The 16,600-nt window shown below is 47.4% G+C and overlaps 1 protein-coding gene across 5 annotated transcripts in view; it reads left to right on the forward strand.

Moving 5' to 3' along the window:
* Positions 1-2,769: 2,769 nt before the first annotated feature.
* LOC146025641 (solute carrier family 26 member 6-like) overlaps positions 2,770-16,600 on the forward strand; it is a 42,655-nt gene continuing 28,824 nt past the window's right edge. Inside the window, exons 1-8 of one of the 5 annotated variants that reach the window (XM_083155605.1) lie at positions 2,770-2,883; positions 6,763-6,831; positions 10,511-10,666; positions 12,276-12,415; positions 14,172-14,282; positions 14,441-14,607; positions 15,457-15,621; positions 15,879-16,031. In XM_083155605.1, coding sequence (XP_083011731.1) covers positions 10,536-10,666; positions 12,276-12,415; positions 14,172-14,282; positions 14,441-14,607; positions 15,457-15,621; positions 15,879-16,031 — 867 coding nt within the window. In that variant the 5' untranslated portion in view covers positions 2,770-2,883; positions 6,763-6,831; positions 10,511-10,535. Of the gene's footprint in view, positions 2,884-3,120; positions 3,271-6,179; positions 6,242-6,762; positions 6,832-10,510; positions 10,667-12,275; positions 12,416-14,171; positions 14,283-14,440; positions 14,608-15,456; positions 15,622-15,878; positions 16,032-16,600 lie in introns of those variants that run through there. The other 4 variants (XM_083155603.1, XM_083155606.1, XM_083155604.1 and 1 more) reach the window with 4 other exon arrangements.

Genomic DNA, 16,600 nt, shown 5'->3' on the forward strand with positions numbered 1-16,600 from the left:
AGGGGCCTATTTATCACTGTGTTGAAACTCATTGTAAATGATAAAACGGTACTTGTGAGTTATCCGGACGCCCGATTTTAAAATCGGGTCGGATCGGGACATCGCATCGCATCGCATGCGACCATCGGATGCGATGCGATGCGATGACCCGATTTTTCCATAGGAATCAATGTTAAAATGGACTGAGTCCATTTTAACATGGAATTCAATGGGAAAAAGGGGTCCTTTTCATACCCCTACTATCCAAGTGGGCATGGAGTTGGATATAAACCTGTGGCGAGCGTAGCGAGCCACCGAGCCCGAAGCGTGGCGAGCGTAGCGAGCCCCGCGAGGGGACACGGAATACCGTCCCCTCGCGGGGCTCGCTTCGCTCGCCACGCTTCGGGCTCGGTGGCTCGCTACGCTCGCCACAGGTTTATATCCAACTCCATGCCCACTTGGATAGTAGGGGTATGAAAAGGACCCCTTTTTCCATAGGAATCATTTTAACATTGATTCCTATGGAAAAATCGGGTCATCGCATCCGATGGTCGCATGCGATGCGATGCGATGCAATATCGCATCGCATCGCATCGCATCTGATTGTATGCCTTAACTTAAGGCATACAATCAAAAAATCGGGCGCCCAGATAACTCACAAGTACCGATAAAACTTGTTGTGTTTGATAGATTGTGCTGCTAACTGTCAGATGTTCTGCTCCTGTTAAATGTTCAGCTCTTGTCATGTGTTTGAAAAATTACAGTTGGGGGCTAAATCAATTAGACGCAGACTATATAAACCCCACAAAGACCCCACAAAGCTGACAGGCCTCACAATTACGGCATTTTCCTACCTGCAATCATGATTCCGAGCTTTTGAATGTTATTATGCCTTACTTACAACAAATTGCTACCCCTATTATCCCCACAGGCCTCTCTCTCTGAATCTATAATGAGAAATCTACAATTTCCCAGCACACAAAGAAAAATCAAGGAGATCACATGACAACGCTCTCTGGTGCACAAAGAGTTAACATCTTCCCAACCTTTCCCCACTGATAAATGCAATTACTCACCACAGCAAGGACAATTGGGGAATACTCACCACAGCCAGGAGAGATGGAAAATACTCACCACAGCCAGGAGAGATGGAAAATAACCACAGCAAGAACAATTAGAGAATACTCATCACAGCCAGGACAAAATATGCATAACAGTAAAGACAGAGAATACTAACCACAGCCAGGACAAATGGAGAATCCTCAACAAAGACAATTTGAGAATACTCACCAAAGTAAGGCTAGTTGGAGAATCCTCACCACAACAAAGACAGTTTGAGAATCCTCACCAAAGTAAGGATAGTTGGAGAATGCTCACCACAGCAAGGACAGTATGAGAAAACTCACCACAGCAAGGACAAGTGGGGAATACTCACCAAAGCAAGTACAGTGGAAGAATGCTCACCACAGCAAATACAGTGTAAGAGTGCTCACCACATCAAGGACAATGGAAGAATGTTCACCACAGCAAGTTCAGTGGAAGAATGCTCACCACAGCAAGGACAGTTGAAGAATGCTCACCACAGCAAGGAGAGTTAGAGAATGCTCACCACAGCAAGGACAGTTGAAGAATGCTCACCACATCAAGGACAGTGGACGAATGTTCACCACAGCAAGTACAGTGGGAGAATGCTCACCACAGCAAGGACAGTTGAAGAATGCTCACCACAGCAAGGACAGTTGAAGAATGCTCACCACAGCAAGGACAGTTGAAGAATGCTCACCACAGCAAGGACAGTTATAGAATGCAGACCACAGCGAGGATAGTTAGAGAATGCTCACCACAGCAAGGACAGTTGAGGAATGCTCACCACAGCAAGGACAGTTAAAGAAAATGATATACAGTACCATAGATCCTAACATTTTCAATATGGCTGCAGCCAAAAAAGGGGGGCATGGCCTTGGCAAAATGGGTCATGTTTTCATTAGATGATGCACCCACATTTCACACCTTACATTTACCATCAGTATGGGGGCATGGCCAGTACTCTGTGAGCCTAAAATAGGGAGCTGTGCCAGGTGCCAAGTCTAATATGCAGAGCCATGTGTACAGTGGCGTAACAAAAAACTAGGTGCCCCCTCACCAGAAATTTTTGCCTCCCCCTAGTTGCCACAGTCTTTCTCCATCCACCATGTCAGGTCTGTCCGTGCTGGGACCTGCAGGTCTACCTGTTTGAGGTCCCGGCACTCCTCATGCTCTGATTGAAAAATGTCCCTCACAAAATGGACGCCACCTTAAAGCAGACAGTTATTAAGGATGCTAGAGGATGCCATCACTTTTTCTAGCATCCTCAATAACTGTCTGCTGTAAGGGGGTGGCCATTTTGAGAGGAAAGAAATAATGGTAGCAGGAGAAGCACTGGGACTACAGACGATTAGAAATGCAGGTCCTGGCAGTGGTGCAGCAATAGTCCCCGCAGATATATAAAAAGCATCAGCTGTGTTGCACAACCATCTCAATATATCTTTGAGCGACGGTGTTCACAGATATATCAATGGTACACACTGGCCGATGGTGCATCGATATATCGACCTTCAATCAAACGACTGATATATCGCTCAGTGTGTACACACACCTTTACTTGAACAGCAGATTCCACGCCTCACCATGGAGAGATACAGGGACCAGAGTGGGCGTGTCAGATCTCTGTCACCTGACTCCGATCACTGCCTCCAATCAGCACCTGTCCAGCAGTAATGAGATCCCATTGATTGCCTCTGGCTTGTGCATGGTGAGATTACTAATACTCTAGCTCTGCAATTGAGGAGATGCAGGCCAGGTCATAGCTTCTGCCGGGGCAGCTGCTATGGGCCCCCAATACTGAGGGGGCCCCATCTTCCCTGTGTAAGTTACATATGTTATATACATAATTACCATTGGTTGGTATATAGGGGTCCTTACAAACCTCAGCTGCATTCAAGATCAGCCCCACAGCTGTGTCGTCTCACTGCCGACATACCAATATTTTATATATGTGTTTGCATTTTACACTGCTGAGGAAGTGGATAAGTGCATGTACTATTATTGGCCGAACAGGACTGTAGAAGTTAATGTTTTGTCTCCCTTTATAAATGATCAGTTAGCCTAGTGTGGTATGTGCTAGATTATAAAGCACAAAGTCCCTTTACAGGAAATCCTTGGGAGATGAACAGGGTTATCCGCTGCCAACTTCCAGGAGCTGGGACTATAGGGACTGTCCGCAGTCCTCCTGCTAGGACTGTCACTGTGCAGGTAGGACTGATGCTGTTATATAATCATGGTAACAGTTTGTTACAAATCGCTGAGCCCGTAACTCGTTCTGGACGGGATGTATCAAGCTTCAAATAGTCATAAAACGGAGAGTGATAAACAACCAGCCAGTCTGCTCCTAACTGCCATGTTAAAGGTTGGGTTAGAATATTGGCAGTAGGGAGATGATTGTCTGTTTATCACTCTCCACTTTATCACTTTTCAAAGCTTGATACATCTGGCCCTCATACTGTAGTCAGGACTTTATTCCTCACAAGGCAACCTAGACTGGGGGTCCCGCCAGGGGTCTAACGGTGTCCGCACATACAGGTGTCTATGTCTGGTGATCCCATTCCTGTGCACGGAATTTCCCTATTCCAGCTCGGTTCCTGGAGCTGCAAGCTAAGGGTAAAGTTGGGAACAAACTGGGTCATATGCTGTCCGGATGGACACCATGGTTAACATGTGCTAACCTTAAAAAGTAATAAACCACCAACCAACCATCTCCTAACTGCCATTTTTCAAACAGTCTGTGACATGGCAGTTAGGAGCTGATAGGCTGGTACTTTATCACTTTCTGTTTTATCACTTTTCAAGCTTAATACATCTGGCCCCATGCACTGTATGTATATGAAAAACGGAACTTCATTCACATCGCTCCAGTGTGCACGGTGATCTGCGCTGTCGGAACGCATCCCCGACGCTGCAGAATGCAACCCAGCTATTGGGGGGGTGGGGGGGGGGGTGGGATTCAATCCCTGGTCACGACTGTTGTGACCCTCGCCCATTCTCGGCCCGCTTGCCTGTTATTCGGCACTCGGGATTCAATGTCCCGCCTGCCAAAGGATGAAAAGGGGGCGTGTCCATGGAAACGGCCACGGTACGTCGAGATACGGGCGTGATCTCGACAATCCACGGCATTTAAAGTCGGGCCCGTTGTGCCGAACTGCCTCTTCGATGCTGTTGGGAAACACCGCATTGAATAGGAAATGGCGACTGGGGATTGAATACCGCCCTGACACTGATGCACTGATTTCCCGCGGTATTGCTCGGGTCAGCCGCACAGACAGTGAAAGCGCGCAGGCTCCTGTTGGGTCACATTTGGAGTTTGTGTACATCCTGTTGTAACGTTATCATAACAATCCCTACAGCGCTACTGATTGTGTGTTCTGCAATTATGGTGAATTATTAACGCTGTCAGGTAGGTGCACGGTCGTCGGTCTGCCCAGCAGCCACAATCTCATCATTTCCAATATCTTCTCTTTTTATACTTATTTGTTAATATATAAAATGGGCGCATTCATTATGGCGACATGGCCAAAATGCCGACATCTAAAAGTCGACGTGAGTGTTGCTCTTTTTTTTTTCTTTTTTTCTTTGAACCGACTTACTTTACAATGCAAGTGGGCATAGAGCAGAGGTCTCCAACCTTTTTTGGGGCGTGAGCTATTCAAGACAAAATACACCGCCTGAAGAGCTACTAAAATAAAAAAATAAAAAATACATCGAAAAATGCCCGAAAAATATGTAAAATATTATGCCACACACTGCAATGCCCCTGACACATTATGCCACATACAGCAATGCCCCTGACACATTATGCCACATACAGCAATGCCCCTGACACATTATGCCACATACAGCAATGCCCCTGACACATTATGCCACATACAATAATGCCCCAGACATAATATGCCACACACTGCAACGTTCAATATGCCGCATACAGTCAGCAAATCAAAGCTCGCGGGCCGTCTCCTGATTGGCCACCGGCCCGCAAAGCTCTGATTGGCTGACGGCCCAGTCAGTCACAGGGATACACGGTGAGGGGAAGGAGAAGCGCACAATGCGCTCTCCTCACCTCAGAAGGGAAGCAGGCAACGGGCAATGGAGGGAGGGAGGAGCAGACGGGCGGGCTGCTACTACCAGTAGCTCACAAGCGATGGGTTGGCGACCACTGGCATAGAGTAAGATTATAATACTGTGCCAAACACAGCGATAAACTTATATGGTGTCCATGTATACCATACACACATTTTTTTGGGACATTTTTGACATGTTGACATTTTAAATGTCAGCATTTCGGCCAGGTCGGCATAATGCTTGTCAGTAATTTGACCGTCAGTACAGTACTTTGAATGTCGGGAAATCATACTAAGCACATGTATGTAATATATGTGCTGCACGTAATATGTATCGAATTACATGAGCGATCGCATAAGAGTACGGGCACCAATAGAAGAGTATGTTATGGCTTATGCTGATTCCAGGGTGCCAGTTGGGAACCAAAGGGCATGACCCAGCTTGGTAAGGAAAGGGGGGTCGTGATGACGTCCACCCCTCTAATATAATGCTCAACGGGTTGTTAGTGTGACACACTGAAGGTCGACCACTGAAGGTCGATATGGCTTATGTTGACACCTGAAATAGGTTGACATGCTAAAGGTCGACATGTATGGAAGGTCGACACATGCATTAGGAACCACAATGACTAGATCGACAGTTAAAAGTTCTACATGGGTTTTCACTTCTTTTTTTTAAATTTGTGCCGACATGAGCCGACAGGCGGTATTTCGTGCCCTACCATCCACTAGGCCATGGAGGGAGAATAGAATAGTGCGCCCGAAGCATATGAGGTTATGCGGTGCACCAATATGGCGTCCATGTCGAAAAACATGTCGACCTTTTGAATGTCAACCTGATGCTTGTGTCTACCTTAAGCATTTCTTCCTTTTTCAAGTGTCACGTCGCCCTTCAGCGGTGAACCCAGTGCATGTCGACTTTGGGTTGGTCGACCCATACCCTGCACAACGGGGGTGTGATGTGAGGCCGGGCATATCTATGACAGGTGCAGGATGTACATAGGGCCATACCGCACGATATTATAATTACCTACAGATAGAACCGTGTCACCGCCATTGTTCCCGGAGGCCACCGCCATTGTTCCCGGAGGTCACCGCCATTGTTCCTGGAGGTTTGTACTTGTTCTGCACATGTTCCCGGAGACGACATACGCAGTATATTCACAGCTACTCGCCAACTCTGTGCACACTATTTAAGTGTTGTGCATGCTGGCGGCCAGTAGATGGCGCCAGTCAGAGTAATTCAAGGGCTGCCCCATTAGGGTGCGCACAACCGCCGGCATTGACTTTACCGTAATGTTGTTCTGTCATTTTGACAAGCTGATAACTAGAATTGATATACTTTCCTACTTACACAGAACATCCAGGAGACTCCTAAATCTCCGGTAGCTCTCCTGACTGCCTGGAAAAAGCCAGAAAGTCTCCCACCCCATGCTGTCACAATCATCTACTCACACCCCATTAAAAACCTCTTCAGTGTCCCCTATGAAATCACAGGCAAGCAATAATAGCCCAGTCAGTTATAAAAGGACAAAACCACTCCTGTGTCTGTTTACAGAACACACCTATAGGAAAAGAGAACAGCAAAACCCAAAACACGTATAATACTACATTATATCATTTATTTATAAAGCTCTCATTGTAGAAGAAGTAACAGAAAGCTACCAGTCTGCTGAGGCAGAGACCTTAAGCTACTGTAGAGGTAAGTGCACGTACTCCCCTTCACATGTACTATAGATTACTACAGTATTTACTTAACCCTCTGAGTGAATTTTTCAATATAGGTGTGAAAATTTGCAAGCAAACATTGTTATTTATCATAATGACGTGTAAGGTTACCTTATATAGGAAATATCATTTAATTAATTTAATTTATTTTTACACATTTTTTATTTGAATTTATATAATAAACTAGGTGATTCATCGCGCCCTACGGGCGCACTTCACACCGTCGTAAGGGGCTGCGCCCCCTTAATTTGTGAACATTTGTATATGAGAAATATGGTTAGAATTGTATGTAAGATGCCTGTATTGCAACTTGAGTTATAGGTGAAATGTGTTAAATAGAGAGCATATGATGTGGAAGGGGGTGTGTATTGTTTTGTTTAATTAAAAAGCGGTTACAGAGTAAGATGTACATTGATAGTGTGGATGGTACAGTGACATTTGTGGGTGTGGGGGGGGGGGGGAGACTGTGTGTGCATGTTGTTTAGGTGTGTGTGTGCAATAGTATAGTAGGGTGTTTCTGAGTCAGCGGCTCCCCACTGGCGGAGGTCACGACACAGGAGAACAGGAGGCTGGGTAGTGATAGGGGTGTGTGGGCATAAGGGGGACTAAAGAGGAGTGTGGGAGATACTGTGCAGCTTCTGCCAGTGGGTGAGGGTCCAGCGTGGCAGTACAGGAGTACAGGATGGTGGCCCTTAGTCAGTTTCTCCTCCTACTGGGTGGGAGTTCGGGTGCATTAGAGCAGGAGGCTGGGCTATGAGGCATGATAGGGGCATGTGGGCAAAACAGCGTCAGCGACTCCCCAGTGGTGGAAGTTACAGTTCAGGAGAGCAGGAAGCTGGGTAGTGATAGGGGTGTGTGAGTATACGGGGGACTAAAGAGGGGCTTAGGGGTGCCGTGAATTGCGGGAGGGGCGCGGGGGTGCCGTGAATCAAGGGAGGGAGGGGGCGCAGGTGTCGGCGAATCGCGGGAGAGGGCGGGGGTCCGCAAAGCGTGGGAGGGGGCGTGAATTGCGCGAGGGGGGGTGTCGAATCGTGGGGGGGGGTGCGCGGCGGTCCGTGAATTGCGGGAGGGGGGGGGGAACGGGGCGCGAAGAATCACCTAGTTGGTTATATATTCTTGTAGAAGGATGGTAGGATGTTGCTGTCATTCAGAATGCATTTACATAAACAGTAATAGTAGCAGTAAAAGATCTGACTTAAAACACCTACAGTAAAACAGAACAGGTGTTATATATTATACAAAGAATTGGTTGATGATGTGTAGGTTGACGTGCACATAGTTCATAGTTGTCACTGGAAAAAAATTGCTACACGAAAAAATCAACACAGAAAGTTCAACACATGTAAATGTTGACATAAGTGTGGCACTTCATCGGTGTCCATGTCGACACATGAGAATGAATATGAAAACATTGAAAAAAAGAAAAATAAATCTTCAAAAACTCATGTCAACCTTTTTCATTGTCGACCATAGCCGTGCATGTGCCATTTAATCCTGGGGTTGCCGTGAATCGCGCGCGGGGGTGGGGGGGGAGGGAGGAGGTGAGGGGTGTCCGCGAATCACGGGAGGAGGGGTCGTGGGTGGATGCCGTGAATTGCGGGAGGGGGGGTTGCGGGGGGGGTGTGGGTGCTGCGAAACGTGGGACGGGGGGGGCGCGGGGGGTTGCAGTGTATCGCAGGAGGGTGGGTCGTGGGGGCGGGGGGTTGCCGCAATGACAGGAGGGGGGGTCAGGGGTGGGGAATCGCGGTTGGGGGGGTCGTGGAGGGCACCGTGAACCTCTCGAGGGGGGCCCAGGGGGTTGGCGCGAATCGCGGGAGGGGGGGTCGCGGGGTGCCGCGAATCGCAGGAGGGGGGTGTCACGGGGTGGGGCCGCGAATCGCGGGAGTCACCGGGGGTGCCGCGAATTGCGGGGGGTGTGCTGCAAATCGCGGGAGGGGGGTTGCATGGGGTGCCGCGAATCACCACAAGAAAGGTCAACACATGTAATTGTTGACATAAGTGTGGCACTTCATTGGTGTCCATGTCGACACATGAGAATGAATATGAAAACATTGAAAAAGTGAAAAATAAATCTTGTCAACCTTTTTCATTGTCGACCATAGCCATGTCAGTGTTTTGCATGTGCCATTTAATTGTGGGGATGCTGTGAATTGCAGGAGGGGGGGTCACGGGGGGGGGTGGGTGCCGCGAATCGTGGGAGTGGGGGGCGCGGGGTGTTGCAGTGAATGGCGGGAGGGTGGTTCGCCGGGGCGGGTGGTTGGCGCAATGACAGGAGGGGGGGTCAGGGGTGGGGAATCGCGGTTGGGGGGGTCGTGGGGGGCACCGTGAACTTCGCGAGGGGGGGCCCATGGGGTTGGCGCGAATCGCGGGAGGGGGGGTCGTGGGGTGCCGCGTATCGCAGGAGGGGGGGTGTGTCACGGGGTGGGGCCGCGAATCGCGGGAGTCACCGGGGGTGCCGCGAATTGCGGGGGGTGTGCTGCAAATCGCGGGAGGGGGGGTCGCCACAAGAAAAAATCAACACAGAAAGGTCAACACATGTAAATGTTGACATAAGTGTGGCACTTCATTGGTGTATATGAAAACATTGAAAAAGTGAAAAATAAATCTTGTCAACCTTTTTCATTGTCGACCATAGCCATGTCAGTGTTTTGCATGTGCCATTTAATCGTGGGGATGCCGTGAATTGGGGGGGGGAGGGAGGGAGGTGCATACCTCCCAACATGACCCTCTCCAGGAGGGACACATTGCTCTGTTTCTGGACTTTCTTCTTAATTTATGGATTACCATCACCTGTGCTTAAACACCTTTCTTATCAATTACCCTGTTTAAAACAGGTGATGACAATCCTAAATTAAGATGGAAGTCCACAAACAGAGCATTCTGTCCCTCCTGGAGAGGGTCATGTTGGGAGGTATGTGGGGCGCTCACCTGGTGTGTCTGGTGAGTAGCTGTGTCTTTGCTGGGTAACATGGGGAGGCAGAGGGTGTCTGGCACTGTGCATACCTCCCAACATGACCTATGCCAGGAGGGACACAATGCTCTGCCGTTGGACTTTCTTCCTAATGTATGATTACCTCCATCTGTGTTGAACAGGTTATTTGATAGGAAAGGTGCTTCAACACAGGTGATGGCAATCATACATTAAAAGGAAATTGCAGGAGCAGAGCATTGTGTCCCTCCTATGACTGTGGGCTCACTGGGCTGGTTCTCTGTCATGTGAGTCAGAGGCTCCACCCAGCGTTACAGCTTCAGACACACTTTGAGTGACAGATGTAGCCAAATATATAAGAGATGTGAGCGATGCTGGCATTTTAAACTTCTCTCACAGATGTTGGCACTCAAAGGGTTAAAGTTTTAAAACAACAGTGTTAAAAAAAAAAAAAATTTGAACTACAGTTTTGCAAACCCAAAAAATTATTTTTGGTTATTTTTGTAAACCTTTAAGTACTAATTAAAAAAAAAAAAAATCATTTATTTGTGATATTCAGTTTTAAATCTTAAATTATATGGCAATGTACAAATGTTTTCCAGAAAATGTTCTATGGCCAGAGATTGATTTATTCTTTCGTCCAAAGGCTTTGTTTATTTTTATTTTTTTGTATAACATTTTTATTTTTGTATAATTTTTTTTTCAACTTTTTTTTTCCCTGTAGGGTGGGGTTTGTGCTGTCCTACAGCATGGCTGACCACCCCAGTCCTGTTCGCGCTGACTGGCAGCCTACCTTGAGTGAAGCTGAACTGGAGGAACTTGCTCCCAGGTCCCACGATGCTACTGGTCTGCATATATTAACTGGAGTGAGGAGACTTAAGTAAGGCGAGAACTGATACATTCTGAAACCGCTTATTACAGTTACTAGGCCATTTATTATAACTGTTACAGTTTATAGAGGTTATTACCCAGCCCTAGCCTAGGGACTAGCTCGTCTGCTAATTGGGTAAAATCGGATACCAAGAGCTGCCTCTGTACTCTGGGCCAGATTTAGATTTCTAGGTAAAGCAGGAAATTTTGTGTTTGGAACAAACCATGTTGCCATGCAAGGCGAGAAAATACATTTATATGTTTTCTGTGCAGGGTAAATACTGGCTGCTTTTGTTTTTAGCCCACAAATGTCAGTTTATTTTTACATGCCAATTTAGATTTAAGTTTGGACACACCACACCCTGTTACATTTGCCCCATCTGCAGTGCAGCACAGTATTGCCCAGTTGCTTTAATTTTTCTATTTTTGCTTTGCTAACACATACAATCATAAGGCCCTATGTTTTGTGGTAAGATTTAAGTTTTGCATTGTTTGCTTAACTCTGTATTCATTGTCAATTTCTGCTATGAAATAATTGCAAAAAAAAAAAAATATATATATATTATGGATATGTGTGTGTGTGTGTGTATGTATACTAGGTGATTCATCGCGCCCTACGGGCACTCTTCACACCGTCGTAAGGGGCTGCGCCCCCTTTAATTTGTGAACATTTGTATATGAGAAAGATGGTTAGAATTGTATGAAAGATGGCCTGTATTACAACTTGAGTTATAGGTGAAATGTGTTAAATAGAGAGCATATGATGTGGAAGGGGGTGTGTATTGTTTTGTTTAATTAAAAAGCGGTTACAGAGTAAGATGTACAGTGACATTTGTGGGTGTGGGGGGGGGGGGGGCTGTGTGTGCATGTTGTTTATGTGTGTGTGTGCAATAGTATAGTAGGGTGTTTCTGAGTCAGCGGCTCCCCACTGGCGGAGGTCACGACACAGGAAAACAGGAGGCTGGGTAGTGATAGGGGTGTGTGGGCATAAAGAGGAGGGTGGGAGATACTGTGCAGCTTCTGCCAGTGGGTGAGGGTCCAGCGTGGCAGTACAGGATGGTGGCCCTCAGTCAGTGTCTCCTCCTACTGGGTGGGAGTTCGGGTGCATGAGAGCAGGATCCTGGGCTATGAGGCTGGCATGATAGGGGCATGTGGGCAAAATAGCGTCAGCGACTCCCCAGTGGTGGAAGTTACGGTTCAGGAGAGCAGGAAGCTGGGTAGTGATAGAGGTGTGTGGGCATAAGGGGGACTAAAGAGGAGGGTGGGAGATACTGTGCAGCTTCTGCCAGTGGGTGAGGGTCCAGCGTGGCAGTACATTCATAGGAATGGCGAGTGTGTTGGCACTTCTATATATAATCTATAAATAAAATACCGGAATGTGCGGGATTTAATCATTGATGTATATCGCACCCCTGATAATACATTGTGTGTAGACATATGTCTGTGCGGAATACCACACACACAAGTGTTTTTCTCTTCTCTAACGGAACTGTGTCCATACCCGGGGGCTGCGCTTATTGCTGCCTGCTGTTCTAACGCCGCCGGGTGTGTGTTCTGCAGAGAGCGCTATAAATATGCACAATTACCTGCAGCCAGCATTCCGTGACCTTGTGTTTCAGATGTTCGGGGACAATTGCAAGATCCCTGCTGCTGAGATTTATTCCGATCTTAAATTGGCTGCCGCGTTACCCAGTGAGAGAGTGGCTCCTGGGAGACGTCATTTCCGGGCTCAGCGTTGGCATCATGCAGCTCCCACAAGGTAAATAATGGAGTATCTAAGATGCTTGAACTCTGTATAGTAATGACCATAAACAGGCCAGCGTCCGCTGTATTGGTGGGTACTTGTTTCCTAGCACGGCGCCCATCGCATACCATATTTAGTGGTGTGCGATGCGATATTCACGTTAAATTAACAGGAGTGTACAATGAAATATCGCATAGCATCGTATGCTAGCAAATGGCATGCGAGCCCCGCGTGGGGACACGGATTACTTTACATGTATTCCGCAACATACAGATGTAGCGGGATTCATCTTTGCAGGTGATGGCGTCGCCATCCCCTGCCCCGTCGCCATCTGTATGCCGACGGTGCTGCCCTCGGTCGCCCGGTGCCCACACCGGGCGACCGCACCCCCCCCCCTGCAGTGCCTCGGGTCCCCCCCAGCCCCCTCGAGCGGGAGGCGGACAATATTGCATCCACCTCGCCGCCCGGATACTGAGACGCGCGTGCGTGGGGGACGCACGCGCATCTCAGTCAGATAGAGGCGCCATGTTGCTGGCGGATCGCCAGCAACAACGAGGCCAGATTCATCTGTACATGTAAAGTAATCCGTGTCCCTCTTTACATGTATTCCGCGTCATACGCATAAAATAATCTGTGTCCCCTCGCGGGGCTCACATGCCATTTGCTGGGCTCGGTGGCTCGCTGCACTTGCCACACTATCTAAAATCAACTCCATGCCGACATAGCTAGTGGGGGTATGAAAAGGTCGGAAGACACGTACCGCTGCGCTCGCCACGCTTCGGATTGGCGTTGATAGTGGGGGTGCCGTTGTCAATGGGGGTGCATTTAACATTATAAGCATCAGTGTGCTTGTACAATTAAAAATCGCATCGCATGCCGCTATATTGCATACGATGCGATGCGATTGCATAAGATGCACTGTAATGAAAATCGGGGGCGCCGTGCTAGGAAACGAGTACCTATTGGAATGCTGCACAGCCGAAGGACTGTTTTGAACTTGGATATATGAACAGCTGCAAATGAGGCGTCTTTATACAGTACACGTCCCCCGGGATTTGGAAAGCTCCCACTGGGCCTCTCAGTAGTGAATGCATTGGTGTATTCTCTGAATCGTGCTTAGTATTATCTGGCCGATATGAACCATTTGGTCCACCTAGTGTTGTCATATACCTGCACACTTACTCACTAGGGTTCATTTTGTCAGGAACCAATTCGTCTACCAGTAGGGTTTAGAACCATGGGAGCAAACCGAAGCACCCTGAGGACATCCACACAAGTAAGGGGAGAATATGCAAAATCCACAGAATTGGGACCATGGTGGGAATTGAACCCATGACCTCATGTGTGGAAGTAATGTTAACCAATACACCATCCATACCGCCCCACATAATCACCGTTCTTATCTCTAGGCTAAGGGTGTTGACCAATGGATCGACAATGTTCAAGGGAAGAGTCAATAAGTTGCCACCAAATGTTTGACAGGTTGACTTTGCTTAAGGTTGACCCATTTTAAAAAGTCGACATGGCCATATTAAACAATACAGTGTAGATCTATCATATGGCTACCTAGGCCAATGGGCATCTCGAATTAAATTACAAATATCCAATTGTCTTCTCTTGTAAGACTAACAATTACACCGTATTAGTGTCGCCACTGACAGACCTGCAACCAAACAACAACAAAACGTATCCTTTTGTACTTAATGAATAATTAATCCAAGGGTGAAATAGTCATCTACAATAATTCTTGTATCATCTTGATGTTCTGTAGGTTTGGCCTACGCCCTCCTGGCTGGTGTCCCCCCGGTGTTTGGTCTATACTCATCGTTTTATCCCGTGATCCTATACACAATATTCGGCACGTCACGGCACATCTCCGCAGGTAAACAAAATGACCAGAAAAAGGTTATGTGTATTTATCTGGTGCACAATGCCTAAATCTGGCAGATATAGGTTTGTAACTTCAATCCTTATCAAACATGAATCATTAACAATATATATAATATACCTTTGATCTGTTTCCGACCTCTCCCACTACAGGCACCTTCGCTGTTATCTCGGTGATGGTTGGAAGTGTGACGGAATCACTGGCCCCCTCAGAGAATTTTATGATCCCCGGAAATGTTTCAATGCCTGACACCGTTGCCAGAGATGCTGCCAGAGTTGAGGTGGCCTCGGCCTTAATGCTATTGGTTGGCATCTTTCAGGTAAGTGGTGTTCCCACAGGTTGCTAGTAGCTACAGAACATTATTTTGCCATCAAAATGTTCCATTTTTGGCAAATCCCTAATATGGGGAAAATTTACTAAAACTTTTAAAAGGACAAGCGACTTTATTGTCCGTATAAACCAATCCTGTCCTAGCTATCATTTTCTAGAATGCACTGGATAGATGAAAGCTTGCATCTGATTGGTTATAATTGGTGTGGATAACTGTGTTGACCATAATTAGGTGTATACTCAATAGAGCCACGTGGTTGAAATGCAAGAGTATGACTGGGTCAATTGGTTGACTTGTGAAAGGCGGTAACCTGAAAAGGTCAACTGGTACAATAGGTTGTCTAGTCAAAATGTCACCCTGGAAAAGGTAGACACAGAAAAGATAGACTCAGGTTTTGATTGGGTGCCATAAACCATTCTAAACCAAATCACACACCCACCCTACACACACACACATATACACACACACCCTAATTAGGGTAACGCTTTGCCTCTCATGGTGAGCGCCATGATGGACACGGTTACTATTCCCAACTATAGTCTACATGAATGGTAAATGATGACGTTGAATCCCCCTCCCCAAAAAACCTTGTGTCGGTCATTCCATGTTGACCATTTCAACCTGTCGACCTTTGGAGCAATCGGCCCTTTGACCATGTTGACATTTCGTACCTGTCGATCTAATGCATGTCAGCTCTATGGGTTTGACCGATTTACTGTCGGCCTACAGTGTACTCTGGAATCCTGGGCAACGCCATTACTTTTCCATTGCGGAAGTTTTAGTAAATCTGCCTCCAAGTGACATTGATGTGAGGGTCACCTCTATCTCTCTTTGCAGATCCTGTTGGGACTGGTGCAGTTTGGCTTCGTGGTCACCTACCTCTCGGATCCGCTGATTCGGGGTTACACCAGTGCTGCAGCCATACACGTGACTGTGTCTCAGCTAAAGAGCATTCTGGGTGTGGAGGTCTCTCAGCAGAGCAAGCCCCTGTCTCTCATTTATGTAAGACTGTCTTCCTGATATCCAACATCATACACAATGGGATCATCCCAAGGAACAATATACAGACACAGGGCTGACTGGTAGGCGCATGGCTATGCCGATACTTATTGCAGGTGAAGTAGCCGCACACCGGAGCCATCACAAAGTCCTCAACAACTGTATTTTATAACCCAGAACCCTTTACGCCATGACATAAGAGGTAATCCAGGCCACTGGGCCTCTGTGTGCGCTGATTGTATGTCTCTCGTCTCCTGCAGACCATCGTGACCCTCTGCTACAAGATTCCGCAAACCAATGTGGCTGCTCTCCTCACCGGCCTCATTGCCATCGCTGTGATGCTGGTGGTGAAGTTTCTGAATGAGAAATACAAATCTAAGATCCGAATGCCGATACCCATTGAGCTGGTTACGGTGAGGCCATAACATTGCACATTGACAGGAAGGAAGGAAGGTGGGCCAAGGGGGAGGAGATGGTTACTCTATAACCACCATTGCTAGATTGCCGGTAGAGCACAGAGCTGTCATAGTTTGCATAGACAACTGTCTGTAATAAAATGGCACCCCCCTCTGTAGCATGAAGCGGCCCTGCAATTTTATATTTTACATAATTTAATAAATGGGTGTCGTCATGCCCTCTCCACCAAGACACACCCCCTCTCCATTACTGGAGCCCACTATGGCTCTCTACACCACTGGCTGGAGTATGGCTCTGGAGGTGTGGCTACTGGCTGGATAACCTAGAAGATTGGAGCATGTGAAACATGAGGAGTAGCGATCACAAATGGGACATTGTGCGAGGACTCGGGAGACCGATCTATTTCGCCAGGGGGCACGGGAGGATCACGTGATTTTCAGGCGCCTCCCAGCCATTCCGAGAGAGGAGTCAAGTATGACATACACTTTATATTTCTTTGGGGGGGGGGGGCTGCATCACCTACTCCTCATACTTACGGACCACCGGCATAGATTTAGGTTTTATA

The sequence above is a fragment of the Crinia signifera genome, chromosome 8 (genome assembly GCF_055691185.1).
Source record: "Crinia signifera chromosome 8, ASM5569118v1, whole genome shotgun sequence".
Classification (NCBI taxonomy): domain Eukaryota; kingdom Metazoa; phylum Chordata; class Amphibia; order Anura; family Myobatrachidae; genus Crinia; species Crinia signifera.